Source organism: Aotus nancymaae, unplaced genomic scaffold, assembly GCF_030222135.1.
Source record: "Aotus nancymaae isolate 86718 unplaced genomic scaffold, 86718_ANA_hifiasm-v0.15.2.pri h1tg000059l, whole genome shotgun sequence".
In the NCBI taxonomy this organism is placed as follows: Eukaryota; Metazoa; Chordata; class Mammalia; order Primates; family Aotidae; genus Aotus; species Aotus nancymaae.
The window spans coordinates 5,529,169-5,545,563 of NW_026988473.1; the positions used below are offsets into that span (position 1 = coordinate 5,529,169).

General features: G+C 58.4%; 3 protein-coding genes across 5 annotated transcripts; 1 reads left to right on the top strand and 2 right to left on the bottom strand.

The window, feature by feature from the left end:
- Window positions 1-1,354: 1,354 nt before the first annotated feature.
- Window positions 1,355-4,749, bottom strand: PRDX5 (peroxiredoxin 5). Its single transcript, XM_012463083.3, has 6 exons — window positions 4,460-4,749; window positions 2,988-3,122; window positions 2,389-2,520; window positions 2,279-2,317; window positions 2,107-2,168; window positions 1,355-1,580 (listed from the first exon to the last, which is right to left on the bottom strand). Exons 1-6 carry the CDS (start codon window positions 4,652-4,654, stop codon window positions 1,475-1,477), a joined length of 669 nt encoding a protein of 222 aa, XP_012318506.1. The 5' UTR covers window positions 4,655-4,749; the 3' UTR covers window positions 1,355-1,474.
- A 190-nt stretch (window positions 4,750-4,939) lies between these two features.
- Window positions 4,940-6,159, top strand: TRMT112 (tRNA methyltransferase activator subunit 11-2). Its single transcript, XM_012463085.3, has 4 exons — window positions 4,940-5,420; window positions 5,510-5,611; window positions 5,727-5,816; window positions 5,906-6,159. The coding sequence occupies exons 1-4, from the start codon at window positions 5,343-5,345 to the stop codon at window positions 6,011-6,013; spliced, it is 378 nt and encodes a 125-aa protein (XP_012318508.1). The 5' UTR covers window positions 4,940-5,342; the 3' UTR covers window positions 6,014-6,159.
- ESRRA (estrogen related receptor alpha) lies at window positions 6,108-15,892 on the bottom strand. 3 transcript variants are annotated; one of them, XM_021673030.2, is made up of 7 exons: window positions 15,680-15,892; window positions 13,907-14,243; window positions 8,748-8,864; window positions 8,457-8,585; window positions 7,932-8,099; window positions 7,581-7,850; window positions 6,108-7,145 (listed from the first exon to the last, which is right to left on the bottom strand). In XM_021673030.2, the coding sequence occupies exons 2-7, from the start codon at window positions 14,229-14,231 to the stop codon at window positions 6,886-6,888; spliced, it is 1,269 nt and encodes a 422-aa protein (XP_021528705.2). In that variant the 5' UTR covers window positions 14,232-14,243; window positions 15,680-15,892; the 3' UTR covers window positions 6,108-6,885. The 3 variants fall into 3 exon arrangements, with proteins under 3 accessions (XP_021528705.2, XP_012318505.2, XP_012318504.2); XM_012463082.2 differs by lacking the exon at window positions 15,680-15,892 and adding an exon at window positions 14,989-15,234; XM_012463081.2 differs by lacking the exon at window positions 15,680-15,892 and having other exon boundaries at window positions 13,907-15,235.
- Window positions 15,893-16,395: the final 503 nt, after the last annotated feature.

The window sequence follows — 16,395 nt, forward strand, 5'->3', positions numbered from 1 at the left end:
ACTGTGCTGGGCTGCATAGGACTGTCCCATCCCACTTCCACTCCTAAGGCTATGGGGCTCCCTCGCCTCCTGCACCACTCCCACTGCCTCAAGGGTCATTTGCTCTAGGTGGCCCCTCTTTGACCTTCTTCCCGACCTCTCAAAAGCCCTGGGGACCACTAGGCAGGAAGTGCCCCGGGAACCAGGCATTGATGTGGTTCCTGACACTGCAGCTCCACGCGGTGATGGAATCCCGACTCCGTGTAGGTGGCTGAGAGGCGGCGGCAGCCCACACCTCACTGGATTGTTGTGAGGGCTGTTACCACACCTGGAGCAGGCAGGCAGCATCGAGAGCGGCACGCAGGCCTCTACACTCCACGCAGCGGGGCCTCACAATCACTGCCTGCCGCCACACATGGCTTCCCAGCGCCAAGAGGCAGACGCCCAGGAGCAGGGCCTGCCATGGCAATGGCCCCCAGCCCCAAACCCTGCTGGTGTCCCTGGCTCGAGGCCCCTCCCACCGAGCCACCACTGGTCAGGCCTCACCAGCTCACCTAGACTCTTCTCCCAAGGAGCCCTCCTGGACTGAGCAAGTGCTGCACTGGAGCCCCTCTCCCCGTCTGTCAGATACTCCTAAGGTGACCTGAGCTCTTCCTGGGATGAGGGTGCGCCCGGGAGGGGTTCAAGTCTCAAAGGACGGTGGGGCTGGGCCCAGCAGGAGTGCTGGGAGCCAAGGTTCCCGCCCTGGGGTTTCCAGCCTAAATGGCATCAGTCAGCACCCAGAGAGCAGGCACGAAGGCCACGCTGTGTACTACGTGGCATTGGCTGGGCCTTGCCCTCTGTGCTGCCTCTGAGGGGACCGCTTCCCCCTCACTCTTCAGTTTGCTGGCTCCTTCTCAGTGCTCACTAACACCTCCCTCGAGGCCGGGCACAGTGGCCCACACTTGTAATCCCAGCACTTTGTGAGGCCAAGTCGGGTGGATCATCTGTCGGGAGTTTGAGACCAGCCTGGCCAACATGGTGAAACCCCATCTCTACCAAAAATACAAAAAATTAGCCAGGCGTGGTGGTGGGTGCCTGTAATCCCAGCTACTCGGGAGGCTGAGGCAGGATAATCACTTGAACCCAGGAGGCAGAGGTTACGGTGAGCCAAGATCATGCCACTGCACTCCAGCCTGGGCGACAGTGAAACTCCATCTCAAAAAGAAAAAAAAAACACCTCGCTCGAAACTCCCTCCCCAACTCCCCCTTAATTAAGCCAAGACCCCCTACAGTCTCCCTTTCAGCCCATATGCGCTCTGACCGCTCTCACCCAGTCTGTGACGATGCCAGGATGCCTGGCACTGAGCAAAACAGCCATTCCTAACCAAGGAGATGGGCACAAGCCACAAATGTTTATTGCAGAAATCTGGCCAAGGTTCCAATTGCAGGGCCCTGGCACGGGGCTGGGCAGGTGAGATAGGGAGGGGTAGAGGGAGTGATCTGGCCCAGGGCCTCAGAGCTGCGAGATGATGTTGGGTGCCAGGCTGCAGGTGAGGCCTGTGCCATCTGGTTCCACATTCAGGGCTTTCACTATGCCATCCTGTACCACCATGGAGAATCTGCCAGAAAGACAGGCCCAGCCAGCTGCATCAGCCTGGGCTTGGAGGCAGAGCATGGAGACAGGCAGTGAAGAGCCAGGGGCCCAAGAGAACCCCACAGAGGACTCCTCCCCACAAAGGACTCTCCCCCACAGAGAAAGATTTCCCCCCACCAGAGGACTCCCCCCCAACAGAGGACTCTCCCCCACCAGAGAACTCCTACCAGTAGAGGATTCTCCCCCGACAGAAGACTCTCCCCCACAGAGGACTCTCCCCCACAGAGGACTCTCCCCCCACCAGAGGACTCCCTGCAATAGAGGACTCTCCCCCCACAGAGGACTCTCCCCACAGAGGACTCTCCCCGAAAAGAGGATTCTCCCCGAAAAGAGGATTCTCCCCCCACAGAGGATTCTCCCCTACAGAGGACTCTCCCCCACAGAAGACTCTCCCCCCATGGAGGACTCTCCCCCAACAGAGGATTCTCCCCGCACAGAGGATTTTCCCACACAGAGGACTCTCCCCCCACAGAGGACTCTCCCACTTTTACCTCTTGAGACGTCGATTCCCAAAGATGGACACCAGCGAATCATCTAGTAATAAGTCTGTCTCCTAAGAGGAGACAAAGAAAAGTGTCAGAAATCCCTGAGGAAGCCAAGGGCCCCCACTGCTCCCCACACTGCTAAATCCCTGTGGAGGCTGGGGGAACACAGAACACTCACCTTCCCAAAGGCCCCAGTGGGGTCAGCCAGGAGCCGAACCTGCAGAGAAAGGAAACGTCACAAGAAGAATCTCCTACCTGGCTCTGACTCCCTGCAGGCCCGCATCTCACCTTGCCTTCCGCCTTGTGGGCTCGGCCCCACTCACCAGTCACAAAGGCATCATTAACACACAGGCATGCCACCACCTGGACTCCCTTGGCCTTCAGAGCCTCGGCCTGCTCCACAAACCCTGGCAGGTGGGTCTGGGGAAGGGAAATAAAGGGTCAGCAAAGGGATAACTGCATCTGCCCCCCAGCCCACCCTTCATCTCCAGGCCCTCCTCACTGCTCTGCCTCAACAGCTTTGATCAAACAATGAGGGCTGTCTAAACCATTCTATTTCCTTTTTGCCTGGCCATTAGGAAGCTCAGAATGAAACTTAATGTCTTCTGGTCCAGAATATGAACTTCCCATGGGCAGAACTATGTCTTATTTATCTGAGTCCCAAGCACCCTCCACAGTGCCTGTCATTTAGCAAGACCAACAGGGATGCTGGATTTCATTGCAGTAAGCTTTTCTCCAGCATTCCTGGTGCTGCTCCCTTCTGGCAGCCTCTACTTGTTTTCCAACAGCACTGAAATGCTTTCTGCCTTCCTGTCAGGACTATGTGGAGGACTTCAGAGCAACACAGAACATCCCAGGTCCTGGTCCTCAGAAGGGAAGGGCCTCACCTTGGAACAGCCAGGGGTGAAGGCCCCGGGAACTCCGAACAGCACACCCTTCTTGCCCTTAAACAACTCTGCCAGGTTCACCTTGTTTCCTGGCTCCCCTTCAAACACCTCCACTGCTGGGATGGCATCTCCCACCTAGAAGGAAGGACTCCAGGGTAAGGGCGGTGAGAGAGCGGGGCAAACCGGAGGCGGGAAGGTGAACAGAGAGCCTGGCAGCTGCGCCTGCAGGAGCTAGGGCTGACGCCCAGCAGGAAACTCCAGCCCTGTCAGAGTTTCCAGGGGCCCTCCCTGCCCACCCACACCGAGTTACCCCATATCCTCTAGGTTTCAAGGTGGCCCTGCTCCTCCTAAGGGCCACTGGTGACAACAGAGAAAGGGCAGGAAGGCCTCCTCAAGTGTCAAAAGGGTTGCATAACACGCTGTCTAGGTTACAGGAAAGGAGTGGGATAAATGGGTGGGGTTGGGGGTAGAGGGCTGCATTTGGGGGTGAGGAGGAGTCCCTGAAAACACGGAGGGAGAGGATCTTGGCCAGGTCTGAGGGTCCCACCCTCACGAGGAGGAAGAGGGAGGGTAGCAGCAGGTGGGAAAGTTAGGGGAGGGTGTCCAGGCCCCTACACCCAGGATGTATAGAACAAAAGAAGGAATCTCTTGAAGGAGGAAGGATCCGTCTCCCTGGAGTACTTGAGGGCTTCCTGGGGCCAGAGTGGGTAAGAAGAGAGTCAGAGGTGCCGGAGTCTCTGAGGAGCCCGGGGTTGGGAGCAGGATGAAGCAGAAAGGGAAGGGGGTCTCACAAGGGTTTGGGAGGAGCAGGGGGAAGGTCCAAAGCCCTGGGGACGGTTCCAGGAGATGAGTGAAAGAGTAGGCGGAGGGTGGGAATTTGCCATGGGAGGAGGGGAGGTCACGGAGTGGGATAGGGGAAGCCCCTGCGAGGTCGCTAAGGGACAGCTGTTTCAGAAGACAGATGGGGAAAATCAGATCGGGCGCTGTGGCTCACGCCTGTAATCCCAGCACTTTGGGAGGCCGAGGTGGGCGGATCATCTGAGGTCGGGAGTTCAATACCAGCCTGGCCAACATGGTGAAACCCCGTCTTTACTAAAAATACAAAAATTAGCCGGTCGCGGTGGCTCGCGCCCGTAGTCCCAGCTACTCAGGAGGCTGAGGCTGGAGAATCGATTGAACCCGGGAGGCGGAGGTTACAGTGAGCCGAGATCGCGACACTGCACTCCAGCCTGGGCGACAGAATGAGACTCTGTCTTAAAAAAATAATAATGCCTCGGGACTGTCCCAGAAGGTGAGGCCCCCACCATTGGAAAGAAGGGTGGGCAGCCACGCGGGACTTCTGAGGGGATGAGAGCGGCAGGCGGCGGGAGGGGTCCGGCAGGCAGGAAAGAAGGTGACACCCTCAGACCAGAGGGAAGGGGGTTGGCATCGGGAGAGTGGGGGATGTCAGGCCCGGCTCGGCCAGCGGTCACCTTGATCGGGGCCATGGCTGCAGCGACTCTGCTGAAACTGCGGACGCCGCCAGACGCCCACCCTCCTTCACCTCGCCGTCTTGCTGCCGCTCCCGCTGCGGCTGCCGCTCCCGCTGCCACAGACTGACCCGCGGCCCCACCAACGAATACAAAACTCGCTGGGCGCCTCAGGACGCACAGCCCGGCTAGTCCCATACCCGCCCCACGGCTACTTCCACTCCGCCCCCTGGCTGGAGCCACCGCAGCAGGCGGGGCATCGCTGGAGGCGCAGCGGCGACACCCAGCGGGAGGCGGGCCGGGGCCTCTTCCACTGCGCAAGCGCGAGCGACCACACGCCGAACAGATCCTCTAGTACCCTAACCTCATTTGCATTGGGGCTGGACCGCAGGCGCAATTATAAATGGGGCGGAGCTTTCGGCAGTGGAGCTGCTAATTTGCATACAAGAATGAGGTGCCGCTCGGCTTCCATGGGCCTAATTTAGATGGGGCAGTGTTTCTGCTCCTTAACCGCAAGTGGGGTACAGAAGACGACGGTGTCAGGGGCCTGTGTAGGGGTAAAAGACGTTTATTTTGCGTTCAACAAGAGCCCCTGCATTGCAGCTATTTTGCATATAATTTGCATCTTACGTAGTATTTGTGGCAAAAAGAAAACTGGGCGTGCGCCGTAGCAATCTACTGCTAAGACGCTTCCGGTAACAGCGCGTGACCGGACAGGTCTTTTACCTACCTACCTCAGCTCCCCCAAGCACCAGAAGTTCCGGCAAGTTCATTACTTCCGGTTCTTCTAGCCATCCAATAGCATCGAGTGGCGCATCCTCGGAAGTGACGCAAGCGGAGGACGACCTTCTTCTGGTTCCGGCCTGGAGAACGCTCGTGAGGAGACATGAAACTGCTCACCCACAATCTACTGAGCTCGCATGTGCGAGGGGTGGGGCCCCGTGGTTTCCCCCTGCGCCTCCAGGTACCAGCCGGCGGCGGTCTCTCCTCTCTTCGGGCGGGGTGGTGGACCGGGACTCAGTGCTTGCCTAACTAAACTCTTCCACTCCGCAGGCCACGGAGGTCCGCATCTGCCCCGTGGAGTTCAACCCCCAGTTCGTGGCGCGTATGATACCCAAGGTGGAGTGGGCGGCGTTCCTGGAGGCGGCCGATAACGTGAGGATGATTCCCCCGCCCGAGCATATCCCGAGGAGTGGGGGCGGGCACACCTCAGCCGGACTGAGGCGGGAGTTCGGGATGCCAGGAGATAATTTCGGCCTCTTGCCCACAGTTGCGCCTGATCCAGGTGCCTAAAGGGCCGGTTGAGGGTTATGAGGAGAATGAAGAGTTTCTGAGGACCATGCACCACCTGCTGCTGGAGGTGAGAAGCGGCCCTTCACCTGCTTCCCGGGCCACCTGCCTCCCACACTGAGGCTGCCAGTGCTCAGCTCTGTCCCTCCCCGCCCGCAGGTGGAAGTGGTGGAGGGCACCCTGCAGTGCCCGGAGTCTGGACGTATGTTCCCCATCAGCCGCGGGATCCCAAACATGCTGCTGAGTGAAGACGAATCTGAGAGTTGATTGTGCCAGGCGCCAGTTTTTCTTGTTATGACCGTGTGTATTTTTGTCGTGTATCCCCAACCCTTGACCCAATAACACACCAAACACACAGTGCTCTTGAGCTCCACAGTATATATTTTTTTCTCATTAAAGGTTCAAAACCAAAAGCGGTTTCTCTTTGCAGCAAATATACATTAAAATAGAGTCTCTGTACAGCCAAGGGCTCTGGGCCCTGGCTTGCCCCATGTCCCTGCGCCTCCCTGGCCAAACCCAAAAATAAATATAGTGTTATTGCTCTGCAGGGCATAGAGGCAGTGCTCTCCTACCCCCTGAGGAGGCTGGGTGGGAGCTGATGGGGAGGCCCTGGCCACCCCAGGGGTCCAGGGGTTGGAGCCTGCGTGGAGTTATTGCTTCAAGGGGGGGCACTAATGCCCAATGCAAATGATGAGAAGAGGAGCGAAGGGGGCAGGGGCCTTTGCTCTCCAAGTCCCGCTCTGCTCTGTAGAGGGGGTAGGATTAAGCAGCAGCAAAAGCATCACCCACTGGGAGACTGTGGCCTCCATCCCCTTCCCTCCCTGAGATAGGCTTCTGCCTCCCACATATCCCCTGCAGCCCACTATGGCTTCCGCAAGGCCCCCTCCACTCTGGGGGCACATTATGGCTTGCAAGGGGCAGCACTGTGCCCAGAGCCTGGATGCAACGTTCCCAGCTTCTGATACCCCCTAGGAGGGGGGAGGGGAGGGCGTGGGGCCTGCTCCCAGGGGCTGATGGCATTGCCCTGGCCCTGCCAGCAGGCTGTGGCACTGCCCAGACCCCGGCTCCGCCCCAGCCCTTGGGGCTGACCCCATGCTGGGCAGGTCCTGCCAGACCCCCCACCAGTTCCACCCCTTGCCTTAGTCCATCATGGCCTCGAGCATCTCCAAGAACAGCTTGTGCATGGGCACCTTGCCCTCCAGCTTCACCCCATAGAAATGGGCCAGCACTTTGCCTGCTGTCTGGCGGAGGAGCGGTAGCGTGAGCAGCAGCCTGCCCGCCCGCCGCCGCTCAGCACCCCCTCCGGGGCCAGCCCGGCCGGCTTCGTACTCCAGCAGGGCCTCGTGCAGGGCTTCTCGCAGCTGCTCCACAGCCTCGGCATCTTCGATGTGCACAGAGTCTGCAAGGAGAGGAGCATGCTGGTGGCCTGGACTATCCCTGGCAAGGGCACCCTCCACATCTGCTTGAGCACTGCTACGTGGGGCCTGAGGAGCCAAACGAGGATTTGTTGATTGGCTTGACTGAGGGGCATCATTCATGGCTCCAGCCCATGAGCCAGGGCCCCACCCTTTCTCCCTCAACTGTGGCCACTTTGTACCCTCCTCACCTTCCCTCCCACTAAACTTGGCCTTTCTGCCTGAGCATGGTGCTAGGGCTCAAAATCCTGTGTGCAGTTTGGAGCCTGCACTTGGCTTGCTTTTTGACTCTGAGCAAATCATTGTTCTTCCCTCAGCCTCGGTTTTCCTTATCTGCAAAATGGGACTGTGACACCATCACTGAGTTAAAAACCTGAAGACCTTACGAAGAGACCTGTTAGTGCCTGCCCCAGGCTCACCTGAATTGGCAAGGGCCAGGGCCTTCAGGAGGACGTACTCCTCTCGCTCCAGCCGGAGGGCCTGCAGTCGCCGCACCAGCTGCAGCAGGGCAGCCCCCAGTTCCCCTAGGCCAGCTGCCCGAGCCCCCTCTTCATCCAGGACTAAGTCCTCAGCGAAGGCCAGCTCATCCTGCAGTGGCAGTGAGCGCTGGGCCACACCCAGCACCAGCACCTCCATCCACACGCTTTGCAGTACTGACATCTGGTCAGACAGCGACAGCGATGAGAAGCCTAGAGGGGAGCAGGCCTGGCTGAGCGAGCGCAGCAGAGCCGACTCGTTCAGCGCGGCCCCGGGTCACCTGGGCCCTTTACCTGGGATGCTCTTGGCCCAGCTGATGGTGACCACGATCTCTCGGTCAAAGAGGTCACAGAGGGTAGCCACGGCTGGGAGGTGCCCATCAGGGCCCGCGGGGTCAGGCATGGCATAGAGTTTCTCAGGCTCAACCACCAGCAGATGAGACACCAGTGCATTCACTGGGGCTGTGGCAACAATTAGAGGACAAGCATCAGGAGCACTCGAGTCTGTTAAGCCTCGGGGGTCAAGCATCCTCCCAGAGCCGCTCCCGCTGTGGCCTTCCTCAGCAGCGGCTGGCCAGCAACTTCGCTCCAGGGAAGAGCACTAACTGTCTCCCAGGGAGAGCCCGTCTGTTGTGGACAGGCTGTGAGTGTTGGAAAATCTGTCCCTGTTCCCAGACATACTGCTGCAGGAAAAGGCATTTTCGAATGTCTTGGGGAAATGAATGAGTGAAGAGATGAAGGAGAAACACAGGTCCCAGCGCCCAGGGTAACGATGATGCCACACACAGGCCTCTCGTGTCCTACCCACAGTGCTCTCACCTGTCTTCCGGGGGCCTCCAGCTACTGCCAGGGGCCCAGCAGGGAAGGGGCCTGGGAAGGGCAGCGGGTCCACCTCTGGCCGCCGCTTGTACTTCTGCCGCCCACCCCGGACGCGGTCCAGGCGTACTCCTTGAATTGTAGGACAGACAGGACTGTGACTGGGGGGCGGGGTGGGGCTTGCTCTCCAGAGCTTTCCTCCCCCAGGCCACTCACCAGAACTCCCAAACCTCGCCCCCACCCGGGCCAGGCCCTGCTCCTGCACCCCTCGCCCAGCCCCTGCCCAGCGCTCACCCTCCTTGAGCATGCCCACCCGCAGGCACTTGGTGAAGCGGCAGGCCTGGCAGGCCTTGCGTCTCCGCTTGGTGATCTCACACTCGTTGGAAGCCGGACAGCTGTACTCGATGCTCCCTGCCAGGAAGAGGCAGGGCTCCAGTGGCGGCCTCTCAGGGCCAGGAGGGGACCCAGCTGACAGGGGAGCTCTGACTCTCCCCGGCCAAGCACAGGTCTGGGGATATGGGGAGGAAAGGGAGACCAGGTGGCCATAAGCAGGCAGGAAGAGGAGCGGCTGCTAGGTGGCAGGGCCCTGCCTGGACAAGGGAGGAGATGGACCAGGCAGCTGGGCTACATCTCGGCCCCAAGCCTCATCTCTGGACCACACTGCCCTCATCTGCTGACAAGGGCCACAAGGGCCTCTGCGTTGCTAAACCCAGTGGTCAGTTCTCAGTCCTCATGTTACTTGGTCTAAAAGGAGCATCTAAGGCCGCTGGTCACTTCCTGCTCCTAGAAACACTTAAAAGACCTTCTTTTGCTTCTAGGACACCATACACTCTGGTTTTCCTCCCACCACGCTGGCCACTTAGTGGTTTATGTGCATCTCCCCGAGCTCTTCCATCCAGAACTCCAGGGCTGTCCTGGGAGCTTGTCTCCAGTCCCATGGCGATCTTCCCCAGTTGTGCGGCTCTGACAGTTCTGCCTCCAGCCTGGACCTGCTGTGAGCTCCAGACTCATCTCTCCAGCTGCCTCCTTGACACCCTGCCTGTCTAGAAGGCATCTCGGATGGAACACGGCCTACACGGACTCCACTTGTTCACTTGGCAGCATCTTTGGTTCCTCTCACACCCCACATCCAAGCCATCAACACGTTCTGGTGGGCTTTACCTCCTCCTAGGTCCAGAAGCCACCTCCTGCGTCTGGCAACTGCTTCCACCCTTGACCCGAGAATCACTGTCACCTCGCCCCTGCTGGCCTCCTGCTCTGTCCCCTGCTTGCTCCAGTCTATTCTCAACACAGCAGCCAAGAGGGTCCTATTAAAACTCCATCACACGCTGTGCCTCCACTGCTCAAAACCCTCGGGGGATTCCCTTCTCAGAGTTGAAGCTAAAGCGAACCCACATCCTCCCAAGCCTACGCCCCTGCTCCTTGCCACCTTTTTTTTTTTTGAGACAGAGTCTCTCTCTGTCACCATGCTGGAGTGCAGTGACACCATCTTGGCTCACCATAACCTCCACCTCCCGGGTTCAAGCAATTATGCTGCCTCAGCCTCCCGAGTAGCTGAGATTACAGGTGTCCACCACTACGCCCGGCTAATTTTTGTATTTTTAGTAGAGACACGGTTTCACAATATTGGCCAGGCTGGTCTTGAACTCCTGATCTTGTGATCCACCTGCCTCAGCCTCCCAAAGTGCTGGGATTGCAGGCATGAGCTACCACACTTGCTGCCTTTTAACCTCTGCTCCCTCCTTTGGCCTCCTCCATGTTCCTCAAACAGGCCCTGCCTGGAGCTCTGGTCCTGAGGTCCACACAGGCTCCCTCACCTTCTTCAGATCTCTGCTCACTGTCACCTTGAGAAGCCTTTCCTGGTCACCCTGTGACAATGCCAAATCCCTTTGCAGAGCCCTCCTGGCCTCTGAACCCTGCTTATGGTTTCTCTTCAGCCCTTAGCCCCACAGAGCATGCGCAAATGCACTTACCTATCTTGTTCATTACACCTCCCCCTTCAGTGGCAGCTCCACTGGGGCAGGAACTAGCTCCAGCGCTAGCAACAGGGCCTGGTACATGGTGGGTGCTGGCGGCCCTCCTAGCCTCACAGGCCCCGCAAGGACCAAATGACACAGCCAGCCAGCAGGCCAGCAGCACGTTTCTCCTCGAAGTGCATTTTCTCCTACCCCCTATTTGGGCTTCTGAACTCAGCTCAAGACACCATAGCCGGGCGCTCAGGCCTGTAATCCCAGCACCTTTGGAGGCTGAGGCGGGCGGACCACCTGAGGTCAGGGGTTTGAGACCAGTCCAGCCAACATGGCAAAACCAACTCCCTAGTAAAAATACAAAATTAGCTGGGAGTGGTGGCTCATGCCTGTAATCCCACCTACTTGGGAGGCTGAGGCAGGAGAATTGCTTGAACCTGGGAGGCAAAGGTTGCAGTGAGCTGAGATCATGTTCAGCCTGGGCAACCAGAGTGAAACTCTGTCTCAAAAAAAAAAAAGGCTGGGCACAGTGGCTCATGCCTGTAATCCCAGCACTTTGGGAGGCTGAGACGGGCAGAATACCTGAGGTCAGGAGTTCGAGACCAGCCTGGCTAACATGGAGAAACCCCAACTCTACTAAAAATACAAAATTAGCCGGGCATGGTGGCACAAGCCTGTAATCCCAGCTACTTGGGGGCTGAGGCAAGAGAATTGCTTGAACCTGGGAGGCAGAGGTTGCAGTGAGCTGAGATCATGCCACTGTACTTCAGCCTGGGCAACAAGAGCAAAACTCTGTCTCAAAAAAAAATACACTTCCTCAGGGAAGCCCTCTGGAGCCTCAGAACCAGCCCCTTTCCCAGCATACCCCCAGCACCTCCCCTTCCTGTGCATACCTGTAATAAGACAAGTCTGTGCTTTAATAAGACAAGCCTGTGCAACTCACTGTTGGTCAGCTCTCCACTCTGCCAGAAAGTAAACTGCCTGAGGGCAGAAACAGCCCTGCTCCAGCCCCAGCTGTATCCCCAAAGGCCCGGAACACTGGCCAGGACAGCAAAGCACAGGTCTGTGCCAAGCAGGGATTCTGGCTACCACATATCTTTATGACCTTGGGCAAGTCCCATACTTAAGCCCTTGAGCCCTCAGTTTTCCCAGCTGTAAAAGTGGGATGATAAGGAATGTCCCACAGAGATGGGTGGTGAGAATGAAAGGGGATAATACAGGCAAAGCATCTACCATGGTTCTGACTTCTAGGTGCTCAGTATACAATTCCTATCCATAGCCAGCACTCAATAAATATTTGTCAACAGTCAACATACAGTGAAGGGCCCCAGGGTGGGTAGGAGGCACCTGCACCCGGGCCTGCTGGCTCACTGGTCTTCAGAGCGGGAAGGGTGTACAAAGGTTTAGATCAAAAATTTTGGCCAAGTTAAAGCTTGCTAGATTGGCCGGGCACAGTGGCTCCCACCTATAATCCCAGCACTTTGGGAGGCAGGTGGATCACCCGAGGTCAGGAGTTGGAGACCAGCCTGGCCAACATGGTGAAACCCCATCTCTACTAAAAATACAAAAATTAGTCACCTGTGGTGGCGGGCGCCTGTAATTCCAGCTACCAGTAGGCTGAGGCAGGCAAATCACTCGAACCCGGGAGGCGGAGGTTGCAGCGAGCCACGACAGCGCCATTGCACTCCAGCCTGAACAAGAGTGAAACTCCATCTCAAAAACAAAAACAAAACTTGCTGGAGAAGGCTGGGCGTGGTGGCTCACACCTGTCATCAAAGCACTTTGGGAGGCCGAGGTGGACAGATACCCTGAGCTCAGGAGTTCCGGACCAGCCTGGGCAACACGGTATAATCCCATCTTTACTAAAATACAATAAATTAGCCAGGCGTGGTGGTGTACACCTGTAATCCCAGCTACTTGGGAGGCTGAGGTGGAGAATTGCTTGAACCCAGGAGGCAGAGGTTGCAGTGAGCCGAGACTGTGCCACTGCACTCCAGCCTGGGCTACAGAGCGAGACTCTGTCTCCAAAAACAAAACAAAACTTGCTGGAATGTCACAATCAGTCATTTGGCGCCTGTCCAAAGTTCAGTGTTATTAGTAATAAGCAGAGGCAGCAGTGTAACACTGAAGAGCTCAGCTATGGACCTATATTGACCCAAGTTCAAATCCGGTTCTGCCATTTCCTAGTTGTGAGACTTCAACAAAATTTCCAATGCCTCTCTTAGTCTCAGTTATAACAGTGCTGACACCTTATAGAGTTGCTATCGGGACTAACTGAGATCATAAATGGACACAGTGCCTAGCACAAGGTAAGCATTCAAGACATTTTTTTTTTTTTTTTGAGACAGAGTGTCGCCCAGGCTAGAGTGCAGTGGCTCGATCTCTGTTCACTGCAACCTCCTGGGTTCAAGCAATTCCCTGCCTCAGCCTCCTAAGTAGCTGGGATTGCAGGAGCCCACCACCACGCCGCCCAATTTTTGTATTTTTAGTAGAGATGGGGTTTCACCATGTTGGCCAGGCTGGTCTTGAACTCCTGACTTTATAATCCACCCGCCTCAGCCTCCCAAAGTGCTGGGATTACAGGCGTGAGCCATCGCGCCTGGCTGATGTATATATATTTTTAATTATACGTGTTATAGCCCCAAAGTAACCAATGGCTAGGTAAAAACAGAAATAATGGAAATAACAGGCCCTTCCCAGGTAATGCTTACATCAGCATCTTGCTCATTCCCCAAATTCTGATATGCTTTCCTGAGTGAGAAAAAAATCAGAGGCTTTTAAGAGCAGAGATGCCCGTTAGTCTTTTTAAAGTTGGGTGCTAAACTATGATACAGCCCCTCTCAAATACCAAGAAAAATCTGCCTTGTTTTGGGAGGCCAAGGCAGGCAGATCATTTTAGGTCAGGAGTTTGAGACCAGCCTGGCCATCACGGTAAAACATCATCTCTACTAAAAATACAAAAATTAGCTGGGCGTGGTGGTACACACCTGTAGTCCCAGCTACTTGGGAGCCTGAGGCAGGAGAATCTCTTAAACCCAGGAGGCGGAGATCTGGGCAACAGAGTGAGACTGCCTCGAAAAAAAAAAAAAAATTAAAATCTTTGTGTTGGTGCTGCTTTGGGGAAATCAAGAAAAAGGGACATGTTCTATGTTGGGGAGAGGTCAGAAGCTGCCAGAAAGAACAAACCTTAGGAACAGACACAAGCTGCCTTGGACTCTTTCAGAGCCACCGTAGAAGGTGCTGGGCCTAGAGTACCCAGAAACCCAGGTGGTGCCCTGAGCTTACTCACATCCACTGCAATGCATCAGCACACACTGGTGCCTTCACCACACTTCTAAGGAAAAGGGTGTCTCTGGGAGGTAGAGGGCCTGGAAACACCAGATTGCCAGCCTCGAGTGGTGCCACGGCCACCTGGGGGCCTACGGCACCCAGCAGTGTACCCAGAGGGTGCAGGGCAAAGGCCAGGGGAGTGGGCTGGGGGCTCACCCTGGATGGTCCTCTTGAAGAAGGCTTTGCAGGCCTCACAGGATGCCACACCGTAGTGGTAGCCAGAGGCCACGTCCCCACAGACCAGGCAGAGGCGCTTGGGCAGGGAGCTGAGCACCAGCTTCCCACCGCCCTGCTCGCCAGGCCCAGCCCCCTCCCCATCCTCCTCTTCCTTATGGCCTGGGAGGCAGCGGGTGGGAGCTGGACCAGGGGCAAGGGTCACAGGAGGCTCGGTCTCCGTCTCTGAGGAACCCTTTGGACTGTCGGGGCTGGCCGGCTCTGCCTTGATGTAGAGAGGCTCAATGCCCACCACCTGGCTGGACATGGCGCTGGTCACCTGCAGGGAGAGACCCGTAGGTTTGCAGGGAGGCACTGGCATGGGGGATGGGAGACACCCTGCCACGCGGGTTGCCCAACCTCAGGCCTAGGGCCAGGCTTCCAGGCCCAGCAAGCAGGGAGGAAGGGGGGGCAGAGTCCAAGGAAGGACTGCCCAGGAACAGGGCCCCCCCTCCCAGCTGTTGCCATGGAAACAGAGTCTCCAGAGCCTCCAGGGCCAGTAACAGACAGCAGGTCTCCCCCTCCGGAACTTGGGGGAGGCTTTGAAAGCCCTTACTCCCACCCAGGCCAGGAAGCAGGGTAACCGTAGCCCCCAGGCAACCTTCAACTCCACCTGGAATCCCCAACCAGGAGCAGGATACCTCCCAGTTTTCTCCAGATGTTCGGGGGACCTCTGAGACCCTGCCCTCATCGGGGTATTCCGCATTGGAGGGCACACACTGAAGCGCCCACCCAAGGGCAGTGGCCGTGTTCACACCGAGTTCACACACTCCACTCACAGGGCTGCTCAGGGGCCCCACAAGCCCACGCAGGCTCACTCTCTGCTGGGGGCCTTCACACTCGCACCAGCCTTCCCAAACCGGTGCTCACTCCCGCTCACACTTGTGCTCACACACTTCTCCTGGAGCGCACACCCCATCCGCGAATTCACAGTCAAGGCTTATGATCACACACACTCTCGCTAGGTCCCCACGTCCACACGCACGGGCAGGGACTCGTGAAAACACCTCCAGAGCTTTTCACACCTGACACGCGGCTGCCCTCCTGCCCCAGCATGCCGATTCTAGGCACCTCCTCTGGACTGGCCTGCGCGTCCACTCTCACACTCCCGCTGTCGCAGAGGCCGCCACCTCCCAGGGCATCGCGCCCCGCCCCCCAACCTGCGCACACCTTTGGGAAGTTGCCTAAAGTTGTTACGCCTTCCCTCCCCCCGCGGGGGACCTCTATCAGGTTATCAGGAAGTTAAGTGGGGAGAGCCAAGGAGGAGGAAGTTCTCCCCAGCCGGTGCGATGACCTTTGACCCAGAGAGGAGGGTGGCCCCAGGCCCCTTCGAGCGCCCCCACGTGGTCTTCAGAGCCCCTTCCCCGACTGAGAACCCTCCCCGTCTTCCACCCCGGCCCGCCGCAGAGACTTCGGCAAGTGCCGGACTGAACCCTGCCCCGGGGCGGGGTGGATCGGAGGCCCAAGGCTGATCCGGGCCAGGACCAGCAGTCACAGCCAGACTCTGCCCCAAGCCGGTCCACAGGACTCGGACGCCAGATCCCGCCTGAACCCTGACCAGTCCAGCCCTCGATTGGGTCCCGACCGTGGCCTGGACTGGCCCCTGAGCTGGACCCCGCCTGCAGCCCGCCCCGCCCGCCTCCCTGCTGCGCTCGCACATGGCCCCCGCGCCCCGCCCGCCCACCCCCGAGGCAGCGCTCCCCTCCGCCCCCGGACCTCGGGCTCCGGCTGGGCTGGCGGGCAGGCATGGGGGCCGAGCGGCCCGGAATGCCGGGGTGAGCCGGAGGCCGCGGGCGGCCCCTCCTCCGCCGCCTCCTCGGGCCGCGCCGCCCCACCGCGCCGCGTCCCCTCACTCGGCGGCGCCGCCGGCTGCTTGTAGGACACAAAAGGACATCGCGGCCGCTTCCTACTCCGCTTCCTCCAGCTGACAGCGGGGGCGGGGCCGGCCGTGCGCATGCAAAGCAGGGGGCGGGGCCAGGGCTCCTATGCTAATCAGACCAGCGGGGCGGGCGGCGCCTGCGTGCTCAGACGAGTTGGGGCGGAGCCGGCAGCGCCAGTGGGCGGACCTTCGCGCAGGTCCCGCCCCCAAGTCAGCCGAGCCACTGCGGCGCACAGGCGTACGCGGCCCCTGGAGAGGGGCGGGGCGGGAGACGCGGAGAGCGCGGGGAATAGAGCCGATAGCTAGTGGGGCCAGAAGCGCTCTTTCGTAACAGAAAGAGGCGGGGCGCGCTGCGCGCCAGAGGAGTGGGTGAGGCGGTGCAGGCTGCAGCTGCGGAGCAGGGAGAGACCACATACATATGAAAACGCAAGGGCGGGACGAGTGGAGAGGCTGGACCTGCTACCTATGCTTGAGGGGCGGAGCCTAGCGCGCCTTCGCGGGGGGGAGGTGCTACCCCTTCCCTCTGTCCCTTTCCCCCAAAGCGACACCAACT

What these genes read in the sequence shown, in the direction of transcription:
- ESRRA (XM_012463081.2), bottom strand. Translation starts at nt 14,285, where the DNA reads ATGCCAGTGCCTCCCTGCAAACCTACGGGTCTCTCCCTGCAGGTGACC. An exon ending in TGGAGGCCCCCGGAAGACAG is followed by an intron (nt 8,100 to 8,456) that starts GTGAGAGCACTG and finishes TTGTTGCCACAG; the next exon opens with CCCCAGTGAATGCACTGGTG. An exon ending in CCTGGCCCTTGCCAATTCAG is followed by an intron (nt 7,146 to 7,580) that starts GTGAGCCTGGGG and finishes CTCTCCTTGCAG; the next exon opens with ACTCTGTGCACATCGAAGAT.
- TRMT112 (XM_012463085.3), top strand. Translation starts at nt 5,343, where the DNA reads ATGAAACTGCTCACCCACAATCTACTGAGCTCGCATGTGCGAGGGGTG. An exon ending in GTTTCCCCCTGCGCCTCCAG is followed by an intron (nt 5,421 to 5,509) that starts GTACCAGCCGGC and finishes TCCACTCCGCAG; the next exon opens with GCCACGGAGGTCCGCATCTG. An exon ending in TGCACCACCTGCTGCTGGAG is followed by an intron (nt 5,817 to 5,905) that starts GTGAGAAGCGGC and finishes CCCCGCCCGCAG; the next exon opens with GTGGAAGTGGTGGAGGGCAC.
- PRDX5 (XM_012463083.3), bottom strand. Translation starts at nt 4,654, where the DNA reads ATGGGACTAGCCGGGCTGTGCGTCCTGAGGCGCCCAGCGAGTTTTGTA. An exon ending in CAGCCATGGCCCCGATCAAG is followed by an intron (nt 3,123 to 4,459) that starts GTGACCGCTGGC and finishes CCTTCCTTCTAG; the next exon opens with GTGGGAGATGCCATCCCAGC. An exon ending in CCACTGGGGCCTTTGGGAAG is followed by an intron (nt 2,169 to 2,278) that starts GTGAGTGTTCTG and finishes GTCTCCTCTTAG; the next exon opens with GAGACAGACTTATTACTAGA.